The sequence below is a fragment of the Conger conger genome, chromosome 1 (genome assembly GCF_963514075.1).
Source record: "Conger conger chromosome 1, fConCon1.1, whole genome shotgun sequence".
Taxonomy (NCBI): domain Eukaryota; kingdom Metazoa; phylum Chordata; class Actinopteri; order Anguilliformes; family Congridae; genus Conger; species Conger conger.
In genome coordinates, this window is record NC_083760.1 from 71072407 (window position 1) to 71096068 (window position 23662).

Below are 23662 nucleotides of genomic sequence, written 5' to 3' on the forward strand. Positions count from 1 at the left end.
TTTATCCATAGTCTGACCTTTCATGACCTGTCCTCAATATTTATGAAAATCCTGTCCGATTCTTCTCATTTCTGTTTCGTTATAACATTAGAAAAACTATGTACATTGTAGAGTGCATTCTACTATTACAGCAGTAGAATCAGCTACATATAATCCTTTGCCAGGAGGCCAAGTTTGACGGCAGTAACAGACAAAGACCCCCCAGTCTTTTGTTAAATTAGATTACTGGTTTGCTGGTAGGATATGTATCATATCAAAAACATAACAATTTCTTCATTTTTTTCAAAGTCAGTAACTGGCTATTTAGATGTCTCTAGATAACTGGCCATCTTGGTTTCTCGCCCGGTTTTTCTCCCCATACAGGAGTTGTGTACCTCATATGCTATTGGGGGCTTAGGGCTGGTATTTTTTGTTCTTATCTGTTACTATGTAAAGAGTCACTGGGACAGTTTTCTGTGAAAAATGCTATAAAAATAAAATTGAATATGTAAAAACTTCTGTTCATAGACAATCAGCAATACTACAGTCAATGGCATAACCTCTTCCCAATGGCATGCGGCAAGCTTGTAATGCAGTTAAGGTATTCTTGAAACATCGTTCATTATGGATCTCTGAATTCCCTCTTCTTTTCAGATATGGCAAAAAAATTTGATTTAAGACTAGTTAATACATAAATAAATTAATTAATTCCTCCAAGTTCATATTTCTCAAGGCACAAAAAAAATACAATTGCTATAAAGACCTACATTAAGTTTTTGTTTTCAAGCACTCTGTAATTGTAATGTTTTGAAGGATTATTTGCATTACTCTACATAGGTTCACCGTGTTCTGAACTATAGGACCAGATAGACTGTGTTGCTGAAATCATACAGCAAGAAGAGAACACGTTGAGCTAGTGCTGTCCTACAGGGACATCCAGTGGTTGGAACAGATAGTGCACTAAGCAACTGCTTTATGGTGATCAGTTTGCAAGCCATTTGCCACAACTGAGGTAAATAAGCCCTCAACAGCCAAAATAGTATTGTCAAAATAGGTTTTGGATACAGTTCACCTGCACTTTCCTTTCTAATCTATCAAAATCTATTCTGTGTATACGTTGTACTGTATGTACACAGATTTGAATCTTCAAGTCTTACTGTGTTTCTTTCAAACTCCTCAGAATAGACAGACCCATTTGCTGTAAAATAAAAATAAAAATAATTTGAAAATAAAATAATTGTGAATGTGTGTGTGTGTGCTCTAGAACTGCTAATATGCTTATTTTGGCTGCCTGTAGATGAGATAGGCAGTAGCAATCTGGATGTGCTGGAGGGGTCTGATGGCACCTTCATGAAGGCCAGCAGTTCAGCCAGGACCGTGACAGAGGCTGAATAATGAACTGGGTAGCAGATGTTGTGAGGAAAGGGTGAATTTTGCAGCTATTGGCTAGAATTTGGCAGGTACAATATTGTCAGTGAAAGAAAATCATCTATCCGGGACGACACTAATATTTTTGACAGTCTGTACACTGTGCTGGCTAAATTGAGTCTGAGATTCCAACTTATTCAACTCGGGATATCATGAAGCCAGGGTCTGTTGTGGGAGGTAATATCAACATCTGTGCGTCTATAACCAATTGGTAGGAAAAGCCATGTGGAGATATTATTTAGCCGAGAGATTTAGTGTTCAAGAAAAACAGGAGGGGTCTCAGAACAGACCCCTGAGGGACTCCTGTGATAAGGCAGTGTGACTTTGAGATAGGATCAGTCAGGAAGGTATGGGGATAATCCTTTGTGTGCCTGAGATACGCATTTCACAGTCAGGGTTGCCAAATGGGCCTGATGGCCAACTGTATCAAATGCAGCAGAGGGATCAAGTAGGATCAAAACAGTTGACATGGGTACTGATTTTGCACATCAGAGTGCTTCTGTTAAAGTGAGGATAGTTCCCTGTTAGAGTTGTGAGCTTCGAAGCCAGACTGACTGGAGTGAAGGAGGTTGTTTAGGGTTGGGTGATTTGTAAGTTCAAAAGAACACAACCTATTCAGGGCTTTCACAGATGACAGGGAGGTGGGATATCTATGGATAGTAGTGGACTGCAGATGGGCATGGTACTACACAACCAGACTGAACTTACTCCCCCTGTAGCTGCATCAAAAGAACAGCAGGCCTGTAGACTTAAATGGAATAAATAGTTACAATCTCTGTTCTTGTATTCATACTTTTACTTTAGTTTTTCTTGCATGCTTATTAGCCTGTTAGGTATCATTTATTTGACCTTTGAACGAACTAATTTTTAGTGAGTCACATTAGCTCAGGAGGTAAGAGCATGGCAGCCTATCGCCGTTGGTGTGTGAGTGTGTGTGTGAATAGGTGAATGGAGAGACATCGATTGTAAAGTGCTTTGGATAAAAGCACTATATAAATGCAGTCCATTTACCATTTATCCTTTGTATCCAGATAGCACCACTGTGCTAGAAGAGTAACACCATGGTGTTATAATTAATAATTTGTAATGGATCACAGACGACTCCAATTTCCCCCCACAGTCCAAAGTTAGACAGAGTATAAATTGTCCTTGAGGTATCACTGTGTGAGCGAATGGTGTGAGAGCCTTGTGATGGATTAGTGACCTATCAGGGTGTATTCCTGCCTTCCACTCAATGCCTGCTGAGATAGGCACAAGCTCCCCCCATGACCTTGACCAGGAGTCAGCAATTTAGAAAATGGATGGATTAATGAATAATAATGTAGGTGATCATCAAACAAGACTTTCAGTAGCAATGCAGCAAGTAGCCCAGTTCTACTGCTTATCCAGTCTCAAATCCTTTAAGTATATTATTCTTTGAAATGTAAAAAGAAGCAAGACATGGTGATTTTCATCATTTATTATTAGCAATTCATCAGATACATATATAAACAACCTGTACAAAAAATGACAGAGCCTTGTTTCTGTACCTCTTCTTCCCCACACATAATCTGTATAATCTGAACAAAGATCAGTAACATCACACACGCACACACACTTTGAGAGGTTTGTACTAAATGTTTCAGTGCAATACAAAATAAATATACATAATATGTCATTCAAAAAAAATAAAAAATAGTTTGTTGTTATTTACAACTCAAAAATAAGCAAAAAAAAAAAGTTAACATTCCTCACAGCAACTGACCTCAAAACCAACTGCAAGGCTGGTGAAGATGAACTCTTTTTAAACAGCAGCCTGAATTCATGGGCAGAGAATGGGGGAGGGGGATGCAGATACCTTTGTTAAAAAATTAATTTTAAATGTTCGTGTGCATCTAACATTTAACAGCACACAGAGCAACTCGTTCCCTTGCATAAACAACTGGGATTGGGAAGGACAGCTTTAATGCCGGTGTAAATCAGGAAGTGTTCCCAGGACCTGCAGCCACACTCTGGGATACTGTGTGAGCTGGGTGTTGGCACGTAAGAGGGCTCATTCTTCATCAGAGATGGAGGGTGTGAGTGGGCGCGATTGTATGGCATACGGTAACCGTATGAACAGAACAAAAGACCTCAGCATCATCCCATTAACAGCCATTCTTAATGGGTCTGACTCCACACTTCCTAACCCGAAAGATAATCTGTGTTAGCAATTGAATAGTACTTTTTGAAATTAAAATGGCAACATTTAAAAATAAATTGCAATATTAAATATTTCATTTTGGTGGAAGTATACGAACTAGATTGATTTGAGAACCCTGTTTTGGGATTTGTTTTTATTAACAGAGGAGTTTACAGCAAAGAGAAGTTACAATGTACCTTAGGAGAAATAATTCCTGACACTTGTTAAGTAGGCAAATTGCTGAACCAAGGGGTTGTCATTAGAATAAGCATAAAGAATAAGCAGTTGGTATTTGTTGTTGCTATTTTCAAAAGCTTTCATAAAATAATGTGACATGTAAGCGAAAAAGCATAGCTCCTTACATTCACACTAAATTCATATCTACTATTATGAATGGATGAAAGATTAGAAAATCAAATAATAAGATGTCTAATTGGATTGTGTTCTGTGATTACACATCAGACTGCCCCACAACAAATCAGTTAGACAAACAATTGTTGTTTGTATATTATTGTGAGAATAAAATCCATTATTTATACACGGGGAAGGGGTAACAAATGAATTAAACTGTGGGGGTGTGCTGTAATGGCGAGGTTGAACCAGAAGGCTGTCTGTCTGAATGCCACAGGGGGCAGTCTTGCACACTTGAACAGGGTACTGAAGTTTCATTAAACTGGCCAGCTGTGTAAACATATACTACATCAGCACTGCAAGCTGCCTTAGATAAGGACATCAGCTAAACAAAGACAAAAACAATCATCTGAGGGAGCTTTGAGATGACAAACAATTATGACATTTTTCCAGTAAAGACAATAAGGCAGATTAGATATCTTGTTGTGCGAAGCCATGTTACTCCACATAGTGGTGTCTGTAGATCGTACAAAGGTTTGTCACATGGTTTGGATCTTCATAATCAAAATACTGTTGTGCTATTGTCATCAGTGGGGAAAAAACCTGAACAGATATAAAATAAGAAATTGTAAACAGCCTTCAAATCACAGTATAAGAAACAAGTCAATTGGGCAGAAAACAAGACACTCATCAGACTGCAACTATACAGACCACAAAAAGTTACTGGCATTTAAAAAATGGTGTTGTGACAGGAACTTTTCTTTTTTGATATATATACATATTTACACTGAATTCCATCCTGTAGCACAACATATTTTATCAGTTTTCCAGTCGCTGTCAGTAAATATCGCGTTCCATGAAAAAGGTCTAGTTTTTATACATTTCTAGCATGGCTGTACATCATCCTGTTTTGAGAGAGGCAGTTTTCTATGGCAATACTAGATATAAGTGCATATCATGCTGCACTAATATAGTGCAAAGATTGTGCCTGAAATGAAGAACAGGGAGGCAGGCAGAAGTTTCAGTAAATATTGACAGCGTTCAAGATTTGTACATTTTTCATCTTCCAAAGAACGGATGCCGCAGGGACAATGAAGAAAAGAAGAAGAAAAGAACCTGTCTGTGTTCTGTTTTTAATGTTCTTCCATCACCATCTTTAAAACTGGCCAGGTCCAGATATGATGCAGCTTCAGTGGCTGGAGTTTGATTCCCATGAAGCTCTTCTCCTCTCCTCAGTGACGGAGTTTGATTCCCATGAAGCCCTTCTCCTCTCCTCAGTGACGTTTGGCAGTGTGTCACCCCTATCCTGGCCCAGCTCGCACTTCACCCTCTGTTGGCAAACACCAGCAGGGGAAGACGCATCTCGACCGCGATTCCTCAGGAAAGTAAAGAAATATGTTTGATGGACTCCCTGCAGCAGCCTTCACTTTGAAAGCAGTTTATATTACAGCAAAACAAAGAGGAGGAAAGTAAAGGCAGGTTCCCTTTAGTCTGAAGAGTTTGTAAAGGCTCTCGTGCAACAGAATATTCAAAAATAATGACTGGAAAAAAGAAACAGGCTCCTGATGAACATGGGCGTGCTGTACTCCAGCATGGCTTCCTTGTGCAGTGTCTCCCTTATCCCGCTTTACTCTCGAGGTTGTGTGTTCCATCTGAAAGAAAGTCGGCCATCTTTTCCCAATTCCTCATGTCACCGTGACAGGCAGTGCTGATGATGGAGATATGACACTCCTGTGACTGGTGTACTGGGGGTCCGTGGCCCCAGCCCCGGGGGTCTACATGTCAGCATCGCCATCGTAGGCCAGGGTGAGAGGCTTCAGTCTGTTGTTTTGTCTCCTCTGCGGTTTCTTTGGCTTTTTGCTGAGACGGACAGAGAAGGGACATACAGTAATTGACAAGATGATTAACAGGCTGCAACTAGCCAATTTGAGCTCATTAAACATGAATGTTTGCCCTTATCAGAGAAAAAACATGCTATTAGCATCCATTGTGCCCAGCCCCAATGTGACAGTTGTGACAGCATGATTTTCCATCAAACAATCTGACTGTCCTGCTAAAATCACTTTCCATGGGCAGAAAGTTATCCAGTACGAAATTAAAAGATTATTTTATGTTTCCTTCATAAAAGGACACTCTCTTATGATAGATTTTATTACTTGCTGAAATAAAACCATCTATGTTTTATTTAGGATGCTGCCATTACCATTACCAGCTAGCGAAGCATTGTGCTATGTCTTTTACTATCATTGAGCTGGTGAGACTGGCACTGGGGTGAATTTCAATCCACTGATAACTTAGATTGACTACAGTGTGTACATATACAATAATTATGATCAATTTACATTCTAAAAATTACAATTCATAATTTTTTACAATAAACTAGAACAAATCATTGAATAAAACTGGACAGCAAATGGATTTAAGTAACTCCATTTAAGTAATTTTAAATTAATATTGCAGTATCGAAGTGTCGAAGATGATGATGATGAAGACGAAGATGGTAATGATGATGACGATGATGGCTAGTATTTGCCGCAAAACAACCGAACAAACCAAAACAAGAAATAATGTAACCAGTAAAATAAAATGCATCTTGCATCTACTCCCTCCAGTCTGAGCAGGCGGAAAATGCCGTGGCGTAATGAATTGCTTTGTTGATTTCCTCGCTTTGTGCATATCAGATTTCAGTTCAATACCACTGCGTCAGAAATACATCCGTTTCTCCGCTCATGGATTTACTAATTAGCCACACATAACATCTCTCAGAAGGTTTTTTAATTCTACATTCACACACAAAAGATTGCATTTAGACCAAATTTGTGATTGGACATGCACATTATAGCAGGGCTCCACGGAACCAGGAAAGCAGAGCGCGTTTCGGCCTCGGCACAAGCAATGCTGCAGTAATTGAAATGAGTCTGGGAGGCAGAAAAGCCTGGTCTATCACAGCTCGCGTCTCGTGATTTAACACACTTCTCACAAGTTAAAATGTTATCCGCTCCTCGGCGGAGTTTTCCCCTCTGTTTGATCATTTCAGCAGATACAGTGAAGCAATTACATTCGATGGACAGCTTTGATTTGCCTTTGAAGAACTCGCTGTACATGCAACCCATGGCTTGAGACGCATTATTATTATCGTTCGAGGAGGAAGGGTGTGAAACATAAGGACCTGCTGCACAGACCTGTTTTCTGACTGCTTTCCTGTTTACCCATCCTGACATATGGAAGGTTGGTTCTCATTGTATTGAGATAAAATCACAGAGAAGAGGAACGCTGAGGTTAATACGCTCACTGCAATCAGAGCCAAAGTACGAGGCACAGTCTCATCCTCAGGAAAATGGTGAGGTGATGCCAACACACAATGCAGATTGCCGAATTAAAGTTAATGGCTTATTTTAACTGTAGGTTCTCTGTTGTAATTCATATACGTATGAAACCTGTACTAGTTAAGAAGCAATAAAAAATACAAATAACATACAATATTCATTTCATACCGTAATTGATTACCTTTAAATTAGTTAACTCTATATAATTATGCAATGAACTTATTGTACACTGTATGTTATATAAACAGAAGAAAACAGAAGTCGTGGAAGATGGCTGGAGAAATCTGGGCAGTAGACAGGTGGGACATTGGGTTGTCCTACAGGTCAGGATGAAAGGTCTGACCACTGGAGGGCAGTGTGACACCAACATGGGCTAATTCTGCTTCTCTGGGCAAACTTATATATACTCTAGTCTACTTGTCTGAATTCAATTAATATGTTATAATGGATTTTTGAAATGAATTGATGAAAGATACCAGAAGAACTGCACCCTTAAAAGATAAAATGAAGGTTTGGTGTATATAGTCTGGGGATGCACTGTGAATAGATTTGTGATTAACACTATTTGTACAAAGCATGCCCCTAAAAACAGGGCGAAGAACATGTTACTTATCCAACTAGGTCACCTGACTAGAAATACCCATGGAGGCTGGGTTAGCAGCTAGGAGGGAACCCTGACCCCACCCCATGTCCATGGAAATGTGCCAGGGCCCCCCTCCTCACAGGAGACATGATATAGGACTTTCCGCACTGTTCTCAGTGATGAGCACGCTGGGCTGCTGACACATGGGGCATGTGCAAAGCAGCTCATGCATGTTTTGGCCTATCATGACCACCATTCCATTGGAGGGTCAGGGGTCAGACAAGAGACACGGATAGCACAGAAGCTGTCATTACTGACAAACAAAATAAAAAGAATTAATTAAGTAATTTAATTACAAGGAAAGTAGTAATGAATTGAATGTGGTCATGGATGTTCATGTAACAGCTTAAAATGTACTCACCAAGCAAGGTAGATCATGGAGACTATAAAAATGATGAGCACAAAAGCCCCTGCAGCCACCCCATACACCCACGTCTTCAGCTTACCATCTGTGAAGAAACAGAGAGATATTAGCTATGCCTGCTCGCTTTTCTGCCATTTTCTGGGGGGAAGTTCTTGTGGTCTTGCGACAGGCTGAAACCCTTAATTATGGTGAGTCAGAATTGAATTTGGTGATACAGATAGCAAATACTTCGAAGAAATATAGCAAGAACTTCCACAGTATTTGTTCTTAAATGCTGGCATATAATACAATCTTTCTAGATTAACATAATAATTTAGAATGACCAATGGAAGTGCCTAATGCAAATGTCCAATCAATACATTCATTCAGGCACGTGGCTACTCAAAACTGACCTCAGAAAAACCCTTATACAATGAAGTTACATTTAGTTTTTTGTGTGGACCATAACTGAAATGAGGTAAAGTATGTCAGGCTCTCTGATCCTGTTATTCACCAGGGTCTTTGATCCTCTGTTATATCCCATTGTAAGCAGCAGAGGGCGATATGAAACAAGCTATACTGTACAGTGAAGCAACTCTTTTGTATCGAATAGTAACCGTCGGTCACAAGCATCTATCTGGGGCAGGTCAACTTCACGTCCACTTATACATACAATTCACCTAAAAACAACCAATACAGAAACGCTACAGGGAAGGATCTGATCTGAACGGATGCTCGTAAACGCAGGGGTAGTGCAAAAAGCCTTAATCTCACATGTACACATACATATCATAAACATACAGTAGTAAAGTAATAGTAAAATGTGTTTCTGAAGAACTTGGTCCGGGTTAGGACCGGGCTCTGGAGGCCCAGGCTCGGACAGCGTACCCGCTCCGAAGGGCTGCAGGAACCAGGTGCGGCCGGATCGGCCGGGCTGGCTGGTGGTGGGCTGGGTCGGGTGGACGGCGCGGCTGGTCTTCACGTCGGCCTTCTTGTCCCCGGCGGTGGGGATCTCCAGCACGGGGATCAGGGTGCACTGGTCCAGCAGGCCGTCCGACGTCATCACCTCCGTGAAGCCCTCCTCACACACGCACGCCCCGGCCTGTGGGCACAGAGCCAGAGGCGTATCCACTGCTGATCTGCTCATTTCTGCTCCCAGCTCCACGCTGGGCCTCATTACTGAGATGTTGGCTGGTTGACATCTCTAACAGCCGACGTCCAGGAGCAGGTGTGAACATCAGAGCCTTGCATGGCACAATGGCTTAGTGCTGCAGACCCAAACGTTGCGTTTTCTGTAGCACACAGTATGTGTCCAAAATAGCTCTGAGAGCAGGAGTATTTATTTAAATATTATATTATAGTTAAATGCCGTTTGGTTGAAAGTGCTTAGAAGGAACACCACACCACCACCAGTTTATTTTAGCGGTGGCTGCAGCATACAATAAAGTGTTTCCATTATTAGCAGAATGCAACTCAAGAGGAAATAAATGCATCTCTTGGATACAGTCCTACATGGCAACATCAAGTACTAGCACAATTACACCAACGCAGTCAGAGCGCAGTGCAATGCACACAATACACTGGAAGCAGGTGTTTTGTTGACAAGTGGCATTTAGAAGATAATTTAACTGTCAGAAATCAAACAGGAGGAGGATTTTATTCCCATCCTCTATGTGACATAATTTTTAAGGGAATGAAAAAAAGTAACCCTAACCCTAACTTCCACATATTACAGGAGATTTGTATTCACTCTCTCTCCCACACTCAGACACACAGGCACACACACACACACACAATTGTGAGGCAGGGTCAGAAACAGTACTGCTGGCCAATGGCTGGGAGAAAGTGGGATCTCTTTGGAGCTGAATTGAGGAAGACATGCAGTGCTATTTCAACAGTTTTACCCCCTGGCTTTCGTGTGGGTCTCGAGCCCGTGCTCAAGCAGAGCCCATATTGGGCCGATGCACCCTGACAGTAGGGCCTGTGTCTGAAATCATGAACAGGCTCACAGGTTAGGGCTCACACAGGGCTTTCTGTTTGTATTGCCTTTGAACTAGATAGATAATACGGTCGTGAAAATGGAGTCCCTAATGGAATCTAAGAAAACATTCAGTCAATTATTATTTCTCTTTCTCTGCCTTATCTATGTCTTTCTTCTTTATCTTTAAATGTCCAGGCATTGTATTTTCCTTTCCATCTAGTTTATTACTTATTTGGCATACTTCCTGCTCCTCCACTCAGCCTCTGGGCCTTCTGATGGGTGGATCTTTTACGAGGGAAACCTTTTTGCCAGTTCATGCGTTTCAATCCAGAATAAGTCCTGATGCAGCGAGCTGTTAAAAGGCTTTCCCACACAACACAACACAACACAACACAACACAACACAACACACAGCATCTACAACGCATTCGCACATCACACTGTGTCTGACCTCAGAGCAGTAGGACTGCGGCTTCTCGCACGGCGGGTCACATGACCTGTCTGACATCGGCTGATTGGTGAGCGGGCAACCACCTGTGAGACAGGAGATCTGCAGTGAGTGGCCACTTACAATACTTTCTGAGAGAGGCACTTTCTGACACAGTGAAGCAGGTCTGTTCACTGTGCCATACTAAATTGGCCACATACATTGCAAATCCACATAAGGAAAAGCGTTAATATCTAAACATTAACTAAAGTAACTGAAGTCTAAACATTAATGTTCGGAAGTAATACATGCCAGACTGGCATTAAATAATATATGGTAGTAGTTAGTCTCACTAAAATAATTTCAATGAAAGTAAAAAAAAAAAATGAAAATGACAGTATCTTAGCAACAGAATCACAGAACTGAAATTACAAATAATTGCTTGTTGGAACCATCCAATTACTTCTTATATACTGATTTAAATATGGACTGAAGAAGAAATGGAAGATTTCATGGACAGCCCATCTGCTGAAATAAATCAATACACATCAGTTCAGACAGATCATACAGATGAAATGATGTGGGGACTTTCACTTCACTGCACTGCTGTATTATTATAGAAGCTGTTAGAAAGTTTCGTTTCATGAATAAAGATTTGACAGACACCGCAACACCAGTTATCATTCCAAAAATATATAAGGAAAAAATGACTGGAACAAATTCCTATTAATTTAGAAATCTAGTTTAGAACAAAAAGGGAACTGTAACTGAGTTTAAAAAGTTTGTTATTTTATCAAGTTCTCCAGCCAACACAAGGCATTGTGGGAGCACAGAGTAATGGCTAGACAGCCGGCCTAGAATACTGCAGGTATACTGCAGTTTTTCCGAGGTCAAAACATACTTCATCTGGATTGCCTCACACATATTGCAATACATTTAAATGAGCACAGCTACTGCCATGTACCCTTAATAAAGAGGTATGCTTATTAATTATGTACATCGGGGATTGTCAAAACAGGGTCCTGAGGGCCGAGAATTGCTGCTATTGCACCCTCCCTTTACCTGGGAGTCAGGTGTGGAGACGGTTTGGCCGATCAGCAGCACTAATTGTTCAGTTAATTGCCGGGAGAAAAGCAAACCGGGGCTGGATTTAGATTCAAGGGCCAGATTTGAGGATCCCTGTGTACAGCATGTGAGTGAACAAAATGGAGGCATGGAAAGCTTAGGATGACATACAGCAACATGCAACACACCGTGCGGATGGCATGCAGCTGACACTAACAACGTTTACTTTAGATGAAGTCAACTGGGTGACGATGCCATCCAACCCTGAGAACCCGTGTTTGACAATGATAAATGCATCCTTACTGAGATAGCGCATCCTTACTGAAATAGCTGCCTGGTTTCAGTTGACCCATATTAGCCGTATCTGGGATATTGTGATGCAAACCAGTCTGGAGGACTGTATTTTAAATTATATTTACACTTCGACTGACGGCCAAACATCATTAGCGAGTTTCAGTTCTCTGATACCATTTTCCACCCCACCCATATGCTAGTGGTTTGCAGTTAAATTAGCCAGGGATCACTTGGACCATATCATGCTTCTTGGGCTTTTCATATGATTGTTTTGCAGAGTCCACAAAAGTACTGCAGCAAATTATTTATGTATTTATTTATTTATTTGCTTACTTACTTTTATTTAACCAGGCAAGAGCTTTGAGGAAAAACCTCATTCAAAATGTTATATTTTATGTTAAAAGGACACTGTGTTTGTATGCTATGTCATGTACTAAATAATCAAATCAATTTGAATGCAATGGTGCCATCACATCACAAGTACAAAGCTGGGGAATTAAAATAAGTTCAAAATTGCATGCATTAAAGAGCTTGTTTTTAGTATCACATTTTTGCTATGCAGCCATTGCTTATCGGAAGGCATATTTCATATGAACTTAACAATCTTAATATCACTTGACTAGCTTGGGCTCCAGGCCAGTTTGCTATCACTTCTGGGGCTGGCCAACAAACCGCAGTTCAGAACAGTTCACAAGCTGTGAAATTACATCCAGCTTGCCCCAGGTACACTACTGTATCTACTTAAAGGAACAGTTCACCTTCTGGAGTTTTTTTTTTTTTACATTACTTCAGCTTCAGTTCATGTTTTTCATTGGTCCAGGTAGTTTGTGTATGTGATGAAGGATAATTGAGGTATTCACAAGTTTCTGACAACCTGTTGGCTTTACAACACCTGATATGGCTCATTTCCAGTGGTTTACCCCAAAAAAAAAAAAAAAAATACACAAACACTTAATGTAGTAGTTTATAAGGTGGATAAAATAAAACATACTGCAAGTTTCCTGAGAGTCCTCATGTCTTGAAAGTACAGAAATATAAGGCATTGGTAGCTAGCAAACTAACCAGCTAGGTAGTGAGTAACTTTGATAGTTAAAGTTAAAGAAATGTCTACTAAACAAGCTACTAGCTTTAAAGACCCACCTTTAAAGAGTCCGTTAAATGTGGGTCAGAGGAGATATGACTTTAGAAATATGCTAAATCCACATTAGATTTAAATTGGAATGTAGGTCAGCGTGGTCAATGTGTGAGTACTATGAATGAATCTGACTGATAATTGTTGCTTTCATGTCTTAAGATGTCAGAGCAGCTCACATACTCTCAAAAATACTTTTTTTAAATGTTATGGCTATTTTGAGACTGTAAACAACTCAGTGGAGAAATTCACTTTATACTGTGAAGACGACTTTCTTAGTAACGTAATGTAAATGCAGCGTCAAAGGGGGTTACATGCATAAACACAGGAAAAGGAGGATACGTCTAAAAACATAGTCATGATCATGAACAACACTGGATGTGTTACACAGCACTGCCTGTGAATATATGAAGCATAATTCATTTAATAAGACTGTAGGGAAAAAACATGAAAGTGTATGAAAGTTGAAATAATGAAAAATGTCACCTGTGACATTGAGTCCATCGGAGCGCTGGCACCACACCAGGCGAGATGACCCTCTCCATGCGCTGTTCATCCACTGGTACTCGTAACACTCCCCATCTATACGGGGCAGAGAGCACAGCTTGACTAAAACATGCGCACCAGCTGTGACTCAAGTCAACATGGCTGCACCTCTTTTTCCCACGGTGTTGTCACAAGCACATAAATACCATTTTGCAAGATTCTTCTTCCATCTTTTACCGCATATTCCAGTCTGTTTGCGCGGTCGGTAAATGGCCTGATTTTATTCGGTTTATTGATTTCTTTTTCCTCCGGTTGTGCCAGAATTAGAGCTGCGGATCGATACATTAGGTTCTGCTTCCTTGAAGCAACAGTCTTAATGTTACCATAAGGAAAACTCCCAGGAGAGATGCCATTCTTTTTTATTAATACATGGCCCACTCGCTGAAATGTATCTGTGCTTTGGATTGACATCCAGCAGCTCTTTTACCTGCAGCTAAACAGCGTGTTCCTGTCGCCATGGTGTGCGGAGAGAGTGCCGGGTAGCTGTGTGGAAGGTGCAGAGCGACCCTGATGGTGTCTAAACACAGCCCCGCGCAGTACTGCGTGACACTGAGAAAGCAGGTCACCCTGGAAACCCCATTAGAATCACATACTTGCCAGAGACACTGACTGTGGGCCAGCAGCTATTTGGTTTGAATCCAAAGTGGGACACTGTGGTTATACCCTTAAAAGGCACCCAGGGTATTTCCGTGGGAAATTAAATCTCAGAAAAAAGTCAGTGCTTGATATCTGGTTGATATAGCTGCTTTAAAAGGCCAACTGGCTTGTGTTACTGGATAATGTATTTCTGAATATTTCCTGTGTGCTGTATGCTACTGGATATTTACTCAAGCAAGTCAGCCTAATTATGTTGTTCAAGGATGCATTCGCAGTGTCCCACTTGGAAACTGAATCTGCAACTTTGCGTTATTAGGCTCAGCTCCCTGACACAAAAACATACCTCTCACTGTAGCTGATGTGTATAAATGATAGCTGATGTGCTACTGGCCATTTCTCCACAGGTGCCCTTTCCGTGAGGGCATTTATCATTGCTTTGAATGAGTAACACTGCGGAATAGGTAATACTGCAGTACAGTATGCCTAATTTAAAAAAGAAATGCTGAAACTGAAGTAGCAGCAGTAGCTTCCACAATATGATTCTAGGTGAAACGGATCTCTTGGGGGAATTTCTGAAGGGCTGGGAGTTGATTTCCATCCATCCATCCATTATCTGAACCCGCTTATCCTGAACAGGGTCGCAGGGGGGCTGGAGCCTATCCCAGCATACATTGGGCGAAAGGCAGGAATACACCCTGGACAGGTCGCCAGTCCATCACAGGGCACACACACCATTCACTCACACACTCATACCTACGGGCAATTTAGACTCTCCAATCAGCCTAACATGCATGTCTTTGGACTGTGGGAGGAAACCGGAGTACCCGGAGGAAACCCACGCAGACACGGGGAGAACATGCAAACTCTGCACAGAGAGGCCCTGGCCGACGGGGATTCGAACCCAGGACCTCCTTGCTGTGAGGCGGCAGTGCTACCCACTGCACCATCCGTGCCACCCAGGAGTTGATTTCACTCGCCTCAAATGAGGATGCACGCTGCTGTGTGTAAAGGATTTTGATTGGAGGGGAAAATGGACAGACATTTGGAGGACATACATGCCCACTCGCACACGATGAGGTAAAATGCTCGTCTTTAATACGCAGGAGGAGGTGAGGCGTACCAGTGCAGGGCTGAGACTCCCACTCCTGCTCCGGACACTGCTGCAGGTTCTCTGGCTCCTGAGCGATGACAGCCCGGGATCGGACCTGGACCGAACCCAGCCCCAGATCTTCCCCCTTCACACAGCTGGTCTGGCACGGGCTCCAGACTGTCCAGTCATTCAGGTAGCAGTCACCTGTGAAACAGCATCTCTGTGTCAAGACTACCATCACACGGAACAGTTTGTATTTCACAATAATCATTTTAATAAATAATAAATAAATAATTACTGCCAGTGCTTGTCACGTACACAAGGATTTAAATACGATAACCAAGGAATACTCGGTCTCCAACTAAAAGCCAACTGTAAACCTTTCACCATTCCGGCCCGTCACTACAACTTACTGTATGTAACCCAGTCTAACCACATAATTCGATTACCGGAATAAGCTGTAAACATATAAAACTGGACATCTAGAACAGTAAATAGATGACATCAGGATAGAGCACGCCACAAAGCCACTAAGTAAATGATAAAGTAAAGCCACTCAGAAGCCCTGTTGTGATAGCCCAGATGATACTAATGGGAAAATAGTTTTGAGATGGGAGTTCTTCATCTATTATTAAACAGCTAATGTGTTTTCTTAGTGCACATATTGAAAAAGCTTATGGGAGCTTTTTATATCTCACAAGCTCAGTTTACTGGTCTAGCTTTGGTTCGCATTATCCTGTTTGCCCCAGAGACGTAGATAAATGTTTCATTATTCTGGAGCTTGAGTATGGAACGGGCAACAATGCATAAATGGCTGCTTAGTATGCTGGACTCGTGGGCAGAAATTTGTGTATTTGAATGTAGAGTTTAAACTGAAATAGTTTATAAACAGTTCAATCTAATTCACTCAATGGGAATATTAGCCATGTCAATCTCTTGTGTTTGTGGGTGTTTGTGTATAAGTACTAAAATGCCACTGAGAGGAAATTGTTATGATTATTATTACTGGAAGCATCTTGTTAAACCGAAGACAGATTTGCTTTGGACAAAAAGAGAAGGCTCAACACGGAATTTGGTGAAGTTACAAGGCATATTACAAGGCACAAAGGGGCATGTTAGCAAATGGGCAGGCGACCCTGGTGACCATGAGAAACAGGAGCATTTTTTTCACACTGAAAATACATCTGATCGAAATATTTACCCTGTTTACAGTACTTAGCTTATGCCGTCATTAACCATGGAACAATATTCCAATGATTATGGTCTACTCTTTCATGGAACTGAACTGTAACTGTAACTGGAATGTCCATAATTATGGTCTCACAGATACAGACATCCTAACTTTTTCAGAACACATGTCAAATGATCAGGGATCACAGCTGTGTAAGGTACGGTCTTAATTCGGCTGAAACGCCTATAAGAGTGGCAGCTCAGGATGGCAGGCATGTAAAATAGGACATAATTCTCCTCAAAGACAGGGTAAGGGGGTGGGCTGGAGCTGGTGATGGCAGGGGAGGGAGTCGGGGGGGGGTGATGCCTCTGACAGGGGGCAGGTGGCAAGATGAGAAAATGATGTCAGAACTCCTAGTGGAACACTTCTTAAAATAGTGCTGAGACAAAGAGCCTTTGTTCCAGTATAGATCCGTGAAACTAAAGGGAAGGAAAATGTACATAACAGCGTCCCTGAGACTCAAAGGCTCGAGATTTTTATCTGTCATTTTATAAACAATGATTCTGGGAGAAGGTACTAAAGAATAGTCACAAACAAGGGGGGATTGATGCTACTTTGACCATGACAAAATGCAGTGTAACAGTTCGACAGAGTATAAAAAACCCATGACAAAATCCAGGGTAATTATACTCTTACAAAAATGAAATAAGCATTTAATAAATACATAAATATATAAATCATATATGCCATGCGATATTTTACTACTCTTAAACTCTTAAATACAGCTCCATACTTGAGTGGCTCTATGTGCTGTATCAAGTTTACAGTTTGGCCATCACACTCCATAAAACCATGAGGTTTTATCCTATTTATGAAGAATATAGGATAAAGAATATGTAAGATATAATACTATAACAATCCCATTCTCCTCATGGTTAATTGGCCAAATGTAACATATGCGGTACTGTTTTCCCTGTGATAGAGAGTTAACACAGGCATCATGAGGAAAAAGAGGCTATTTTATCATAGTCTGCTGTGGATTTGAATTAGTAAGTGGCTTTTCTGCTAATCTCTTTTTTACAATAGCTTTCTTGCATATAATTCAACAATGACTCTTTGTTGTTTTTCCTTTTTATTATTTATTTGAGCAGTTTCTATTGTGTACTGCCATTCTTGTGTCCATTAATTCCAGTGAATGACTCTCTAATGGGTATATATTACTATATATTTGCTGGCACAGCACAGTACTTTGTGAACAATGGAATGCCATCTTTGATATTATCAATCTATTGTTTCTCATCTTATGTTATTCACCCAGTACAGATTTTGTCTCACTATGAAGATGTGTTTAGCCTTTCCTTCACGGTCAGGTATAATCATACACTTGAATCCAATCGGGAATGAGCATGACGGGCATGATGACTCACAATAGATGACATGGAAGATGCTGGAAAATGAAGTTAGCCTGATAGCCTGCTTGTGTTTGCGCAGTACATTACCAAATTTGATCAATTTCTTCTTCCGTAAGACAGTAAAGTACAGAGTTAAGAAAAATATAGAACAAAGACAGACCCTGCACAGTGCAAATGACATTGCGCACTGTCAGAAATTCTTTACATTAAGTGACATTGCGAAATGTGACAAACACAACATACTGAGCACTGCTTATATCACAGCAGTGCATACAGTATGTATTACGATTGATCAGGCACACTGTGATCAGCACTACACAATGAAACTGCACACTTTGATGAACATCACTCTCTGATCAGTGCTACACACTGTGATCAGCATTGTACACTGCGGGTAATATTTTCAACATGAGTAGCATTATACACTGTAACCAGCACGACACCCTTTGATAAATACAGCATGAACTCTGAAGGGTTCTGTACCTGATCCATACTAAAATGATAATGGCTGGTGTACTGTACCTGGGCAGGGCAAAGTACAGGCTTCCTCCAAGACGATCTGTTTGTCTCCGTCTACTGCCGGCTCCAGATCACCACAGAGCTCCTCATCCACCATGCGCCCCTCGCTGTCCCTGGAGCCATCCGCCACGAAGCACGATATGTTCCGGAAGCGAAGGCCCTCGCCACACCTAGCGCCCTGAGAGACCACACCCAAAGGCACCAATGTAACAGCCCCTGTATTCCAGGCATACTGGCCCGGGTGACTACTATCTGATGCAAAATATCTTAAAAGTCCATCTCTGTCAGACGTTTGCTCGGGTTCTTGACAAGTCCAATGCTATACCAAAAAGGTACTTTGCAATGCCAAAGGGAAATTTCAATGCTTTCGTGCTAGTTGTTTTAATGAAGATTTGTCTCCTATACTGTATATTTCATACATGGTAGGCAAGCCAGCACTGATGCACCCCTTAAAATGTAACTGCAAATGTATCAATTGTCTTGTACCCAATACATTTTTGGTTCTTCGACCCCTTCATATTTAATGGCCTTGTTAGATTGCATCTCTGGTCTCTGTTCCTGATTGCCTTTTTTAACTTTTGACCAGACAGAAGAGTGTGTCTAACTGGCTCATCATTACCATAACCAGCTGCAACCTAGATTTCCCAGAAATATCTCTGATCCGATTTCAGCGGAGAGCAGCCACACTGTACGCTCTGCAGCTGCAGTCTGCTCGGTCGTACGGCTGCTGGATGCGTTGGCTCTGTCTTAGACAATTGTCAGTTTATTTATTTTCTAGGAGCATGAACACGAACAAAAAACACAAAGAGATCCAGAGCTCCGTTGCTAATCAAATTGCACACCATAAACAAGCCTGCCTCTTGGCATTCTTCTTTTCATCAAGAGCAAAAAATAAGGGACTGTACCCCCCCCCCCCCCATCTGTAATGAGACCCTACAATGGGCCCCCGTGTCAGACACATTACAGCAGCTTGAGAGAGCATGAGAGAGCACCGAGAGAGATGGAGAGGAAAAGAGAGCTGGTGTCAGATCCGTTTTGCTCAGATACAGACGCACCTCCACCATGCAGTCTGACCACCGGCTGTACTGCCATCTGTAGCAGGGCCGGACGGGGCAGGGCTTCCACTGCTCCATCTGCCCTGGGCAGGGCCTCCCGTCCCCCTGGGAAGCCTGGATCACCGCCCTCCTGCGCCCCAGTTTCCCTGCAGAGGAGAAGAGAAGGGGGACACCCCGATAACCACAGGAAATATGGAGAAATCCAAAAAAAGCACTCTGCACACTTATTCTCATTGTCAGACACTCCGACTCACAGGTACCTTAGTTCTATTCTAGGAATGCTTTTAATTATTATTACTAGGTAGAGGCTTGTCTTTCCACGACACACCAAATATAATTTTTAGGGAGCTGGGGTGTAATTTGTGATGAACTTGTTGGTCATATTATTTATTTACAGGGTGTTATGTACAGATACTGTATCGTTATGTTTTTCCTCCCCCCTTTTCACAGTTTAGAATGGCCAATTACGAACAGGCTGCAGCGCTCATAATAGCCCACACATGCTGTAATCCTGAAGCACAGAATGTCAAATGAGCTTCTTATAAATACACAGTTCACCACACGCACACATATATCAGTCAGAGAAAGAACAACAGGTCCGGTAGACCAGTACTGGTCACAGGTACATGATGACATGTTGTCATCTCGGTTAACCAAATCTCTCCCATCCCTAGGCAAGATTAGAACCGGTTGTGTGTTGTCCTGCGGACAGTAAAGTTCCTAAACGGGATGAACGAGCCAACAGTGCCATTACTACACGATGGATAACTAATACCTTTTTGTGATGGTGGAACATTACAAGTTCTCTCTAAATTTGACCATTTATATCCACAGAATAGCTTGACATTACGAATCTAAATCCCCATTACACCTGCGATATGAGCCCAGCAACACTGCATTTTAAATATTGATCTCCACTCAGGCGAAGAGTGGTGGGCTTCTCAGATAATTTATCGACTGGCTATTAAGTACATGCCTGAAATTGATATTAATGTAGTAGGAACAGTCAGCAAATAAGTAAGGTCGATTGTTAAGTTTAATACAACAAGGACATACACTCTGAAATGAACAACCCATAGAGATTTATCATAACAAGTTATGAGAGTAGTATATGTACGACAAAGGTTAGTTTGAATGCAATGGCGGGTGTGTGGATTTAAAAATGTTCATGAAGCACCAGCGAAGACTTCAGAGTTTTTAATTTTCCATTACAGAAGAATAATTCATTAAAATATCCTTGCCGATCTGACAAGAAACCATAAAGTGGAGTTGCTGTTCTTGGAGGACCTCAGGGAAAAATGTGGAATTTGTGAGCCTGAAAGGGCAATGCAGATGGCACATGCACACTGCTCGGTATCTACAGTGAATAGAAACCTCCTTTCAGGAATCTTTCACATTCAAATTCTTGTTCTCTATTAGAAATTCTCTCAAAAGTTTAAGAAACACCACTTTCCTTCATTCATTCCCTTCCAGTATGTAACTTAATCATAGGAGCGCATCTAGATGATAATTCCACTGCCTGAAACCATTGTGAACATTACCATAGGTCTGTTGTTTGAAATTCAATTGAGGCAGGCCCAGAAAGGGTTTAATAAGAGAAGCAGGAAGGAGTTTTTTTTTTTGCAGATACAGTCCCAGCAGGGATGAGGTCACTTTAACTCATCATTAAGGGGGTCAGGTGCCATTCCAAATAAAATTCTGTCCATGAAAAACAAGACAGGGCAATCACCTCTGAAGGATTAGCCTGCAAAATACTTCCGATACCTATAAATTGTTCCTGAAAGCAGTGTTACCATACAATCATGGTCAGAAACTGGTTGCAACGGCAACATCTTGTTGATGGATGCAATTTTTGGAAAACTAAGCAAACAAAGCAAAACTCTACAGTATCATTCAGCCTCTATCACACTAGAATGCACACAAGTCCCTGAAACATAGCAAACATAGAGTCAGGTGCTTTAACTTAAATTTCACATTTGAGGTCTGGAAAGCATGTCAGAACACCGTAAGCAGTCATGCTCTTAAAGATCAGAATGTATTTGTTACACAGCAGTTGTATTTTTGAACTACTGTAGGATTTTGAGCAATCATGTCCTCCCCCAACTACAATAAAGCCCAATAATGATAACAGCCAAGTGGATTTTGTACTGTACTGTAAGTCAGCACTAACACAGGCTTCTATTCAACAAAACAGCAATCAATCTTTTAAGGCCTTGATTCAGATTTCACCGTTTACAGAGGTGGGAAGTGCAGTGGTCAGACAGTTCTGTCATGCGTTTCTTCCACTCACGAGCTCAGCCAGCTGATTTCAGTAATTTGTTCTACCTCCTGGCTGAAGAATTTTGCTAATTAGCAAATCCAGTTAATTGGAACAAAATGCTGGGGAGGACTTTTACTTCCTGTATTTTCCACTACTGATTATTTATAGATATTTTAAAGAATTACTGAAGACACTCTTGCTCAAAATTAAGGTTAAATTTGACTAAATAAATTAGGCTTTCCTGTGGTCTGGTTCAGATCCTACACAGTTTTGTACAAATTCAGAAATATGATCCAAAATGGTGCTGCCACAGCCATGCTGCATAATGAGAATGGGAAGTTGTGGGAAGTTTATCCAGCTGTACCCTGAAAAGTTTTTTTCTTTTTTGGTCTTGAATGTGGTAATATTTTCCTGTCACTAGTGAAGCTATGCTTCTCACAGCAACAGTACTGCGACCAACAGCCAGTTCATCTCAAGGAGCTGGGGCAAAGTGTTCCCCATGTAGCTGTTTTCAAAGGTTTCCTCTGGCCCCCAGGCGATGCTGGCCTTAATTAGCCTACAGAGCTGCATCTCCCACGCTTGCTTTAAACAATCTAATGCAAATCGGGTGAGTTTTCATACATTCCATGTCTTCTCTCTTTCTGTTTTTCTCTACTTCTGTGTCTGTCTCTGTGGGTTGCTCTGGAAAACAGCAGGCATGTAGGAGAAGATGGTACGTGCTGTCAGTCAACGCACCTGGCTCAAGAACGTGTTTTAATTAAAGCGTTTTAATCATTTATGCTCGCGGGTTCGATACGTCAGGAGCGCGTCTCTTTCAAAAAGCCCTGATTAATAATCGCCTCCCCCTTCTGCGTCTAGAGGTCTCTGCATATTTTCCATGTTGCTCATTTTCCCAGGCTTTTCAAACGCACGTTTTCAATTTTGCCGGAGGTAAGGTTTATCTCCGAGCAAACACAAGAGTAAGAATGAATGAAAACACAGAAATTTTTCCTCTGGCAAATGAGCTGTTTTCTCCATTACAAAGAGCCTGTAGTGTCTGCTACTCTATCCTCGGAAAAAAGATCCTCTAGCCATGGGAAAGATTAAGGATACCGTAGCTGCTTAGCCAGCATTAGTTTCATATCAGTTGTATGTTGCATGTTTTTGCTCCTGGTGATACTGGCTGGGAGATGAAAGTCAGAGTCGGGCTGACCCTCAGGCCACACACACACGGACATAATGCACTTTAATCAAGTGTCTGATCCTTCAGAATAACCCATCAGGTCACTCCTCGGCTGCACTGAAATCACTCTCAAATCAAAAAAAGTTCCCCCTTTGAAGGCTTGCCCAAGCAGAATATGTGCAAAGTGTAGTGAGGCTCTTTATAATAATTTGTATTATATACACTGATAAAACTACCAAATTACCTGTCCCGTCAAATGACCAGTTGACAAAGATGGACCCTGACCTAAGCCCTGTAACCCTGTGCTGTAAACCCCAGAGAGGTCTTACCTATGAGCCCACAGGTGTGTGAGCACTGGGACCAGGGTGACCAGTCGGACAGCTGGCAGTTGACTGGGCACTCCACCGTGCAGGACGTGTTCATATGCCACCTCTTCTCCAGTCCCAGCTGCAAGAAAGGGGACATATTGCGTCATATGCATGCACCTTTTCATGAACATTACGCTGGTGTTTCCCATCCCTATTCCCTGGCACGTGTTTTTGATTTGTTTCTGCAATTCCTCTGCTTTCACTCGAGATGGTCTGAGAGACGCCTGTCAGCCTCCGACAAGCACTTTATTCTTCCCGACGAGCGGTTGGCTCTTGCAGAAATGGGGTCACGGGTTAAACCGTAGTAAAGTTGAATTACTTTCGGAGCCCGAGGGGGCCAATTAGCGGGTGTC

The 23662-nt window shown here is 41.6% G+C and overlaps 1 protein-coding gene across 1 annotated transcript in view; it reads right to left on the reverse strand.

Annotated features, from left to right (window-relative positions):
- Positions 1 to 2851: 2851 nt before the first annotated feature.
- The window catches only part of thsd7ab (thrombospondin, type I, domain containing 7Ab), a 112461-nt gene continuing 91650 nt past the window's right edge, over positions 2852 to 23662 (reverse strand). Inside the window, exons 20-28 of the mRNA XM_061245486.1 lie at positions 23271 to 23388; positions 19520 to 19665; positions 18468 to 18642; positions 15393 to 15566; positions 13616 to 13711; positions 10663 to 10745; positions 9120 to 9333; positions 8250 to 8337; positions 2852 to 5779 (exon numbers count right to left, since the gene is read on the reverse strand). Coding sequence (XP_061101470.1) covers positions 5695 to 5779; positions 8250 to 8337; positions 9120 to 9333; positions 10663 to 10745; positions 13616 to 13711; positions 15393 to 15566; positions 18468 to 18642; positions 19520 to 19665; positions 23271 to 23388 — 1179 coding nt within the window. The 3' untranslated portion in view covers positions 2852 to 5694. The remainder of the gene's footprint in view (positions 5780 to 8249; positions 8338 to 9119; positions 9334 to 10662; positions 10746 to 13615; positions 13712 to 15392; positions 15567 to 18467; positions 18643 to 19519; positions 19666 to 23270; positions 23389 to 23662) is intronic.